General features: G+C 40.5%; 1 protein-coding gene across 1 annotated transcript; it reads left to right on the top strand.

Moving 5' to 3' along the window:
• The first annotated feature begins 762 nt into the window (after positions 1–762).
• On the top strand, positions 763–1,119 carry LOC107458907 (uncharacterized). Its single transcript, XM_016077121.1, has one exon. The coding sequence runs from the start codon at positions 763–765 to the stop codon at positions 1,117–1,119; it is 357 nt and encodes a 118-aa protein (XP_015932607.1).
• Positions 1,120–1,398: the final 279 nt, after the last annotated feature.

The following is a 1,398-nucleotide window of genomic DNA, read 5'->3' as shown; positions in this document are numbered from 1 at the left end:
CAATTCTAACTTCTATCCACCCCACAACCCATCAACTAACCAAACCAATTTCCACCAACCATCCTCATCCCACACTCAACCACAATCACCCCAAGAGTCCTAAAGGATCTCCAATCTGGAGATGATGATGGAGAAGATGATGAAACATCAAGAGCTAGCCAATAAAAACCATAAAGCTTTATTGAGAAACTTGGAAAGACAAATAGGGCAATTGTCCAAACAACCAGAGAGACCAACTAACACCTTTCCCAATGATACCATTCCAAACCCCAAAGAAGAATGTAAAGCAATTCAACTAAGGAGTGGAAGAACATTGAAGGATGACAAAGTTCGCAATAAGAAGAAAGTGGTGATTGAAGAAATGAACCAGGAAGAGCTCATGGAGAAGGATGAAGAACCACAAGCTTCAAAGAAGGGGAAGCAAGTTGTTGAGGAACATTCACAAGAACAGAGGAAAGAAGTGAAGCCTTACACTCCTCCTCTGCCATACCCTCAAAGATTGCAAAAAGAGCTAAAGGATCAACAACTCCCCAAGTTTTTAGAAGTCTTTAAGAAGCTGGAGATCAACATCCCACTTGCTGAAGCATTGGAACAGATGCCTCTATATGCTAAATTTCTCAAAGAGCTCATCAACAAAAAGAGAAGCTGGAATGAAAGGGGAATATTGTTCTTAACCCAAGAGTGCAGGCAGTAATCCAAAAAGGACTCCCACCAAAGCTCAAAGATCCTGGGAGTTTTTTTCTGCCTAGCACCATTGGCAAGATGTCTATTGATAAGGCATTATGTGATTTAGGATCAACTATCAATTTGATGCCATTATCTATGATGAGAAAATTGTCTATCGAAGAAGTGAAACCTCTAAGGATGACCTTGCAACTAGCTGATAGATCAATAGTGATCCCTAAGGGAGTGGTTGAGAATCTCTTAGTCAAGGTGGGAAAGTTCATTTTCCCCGCCAACTTTGTGATTTTGGATTTGGATGAAGAGATAGGTGATTCTATCATACTAGGAAGACCTTTTCTAGCCACAGCAAGGGCCATCATTGATGTAGAAAAGGGGGAAATGACTTTGAGAGCACATGATGAGAAGATCATTCTGAATGTATTTAAAGAAATGTAGCATACTATTGAAGAGAACAGCTGCATGAGAGTTGAAAAGGAACACTTGAATTAGAAGAAAAAATCCAAGGAGGCACTCATCAGATCACCTTTGAAGCAAAAGATAGACAGTGGAGAAGAAAAAGAGGGTAAGGAACATGTGAAGGCTGAGAAGACAAGGCAAGAAGAGATTGGAGATTTGATTAATGGGAAGAAAGTCCCTGACATAAAACCTGCCACCAAGAAAGAAGAGCCACCGAAGAAAGAAAAAAAGAGCAAGAAGAAGGTTCCAAAAGGGTGG

This window comes from Arachis duranensis, chromosome 7 (assembly GCF_000817695.3).
Source record: "Arachis duranensis cultivar V14167 chromosome 7, aradu.V14167.gnm2.J7QH, whole genome shotgun sequence".
In the NCBI taxonomy this organism is placed as follows: Eukaryota; Viridiplantae; Streptophyta; class Magnoliopsida; order Fabales; family Fabaceae; genus Arachis; species Arachis duranensis.
This window is presented reverse-complemented; position numbering and strand designations above follow the sequence as displayed.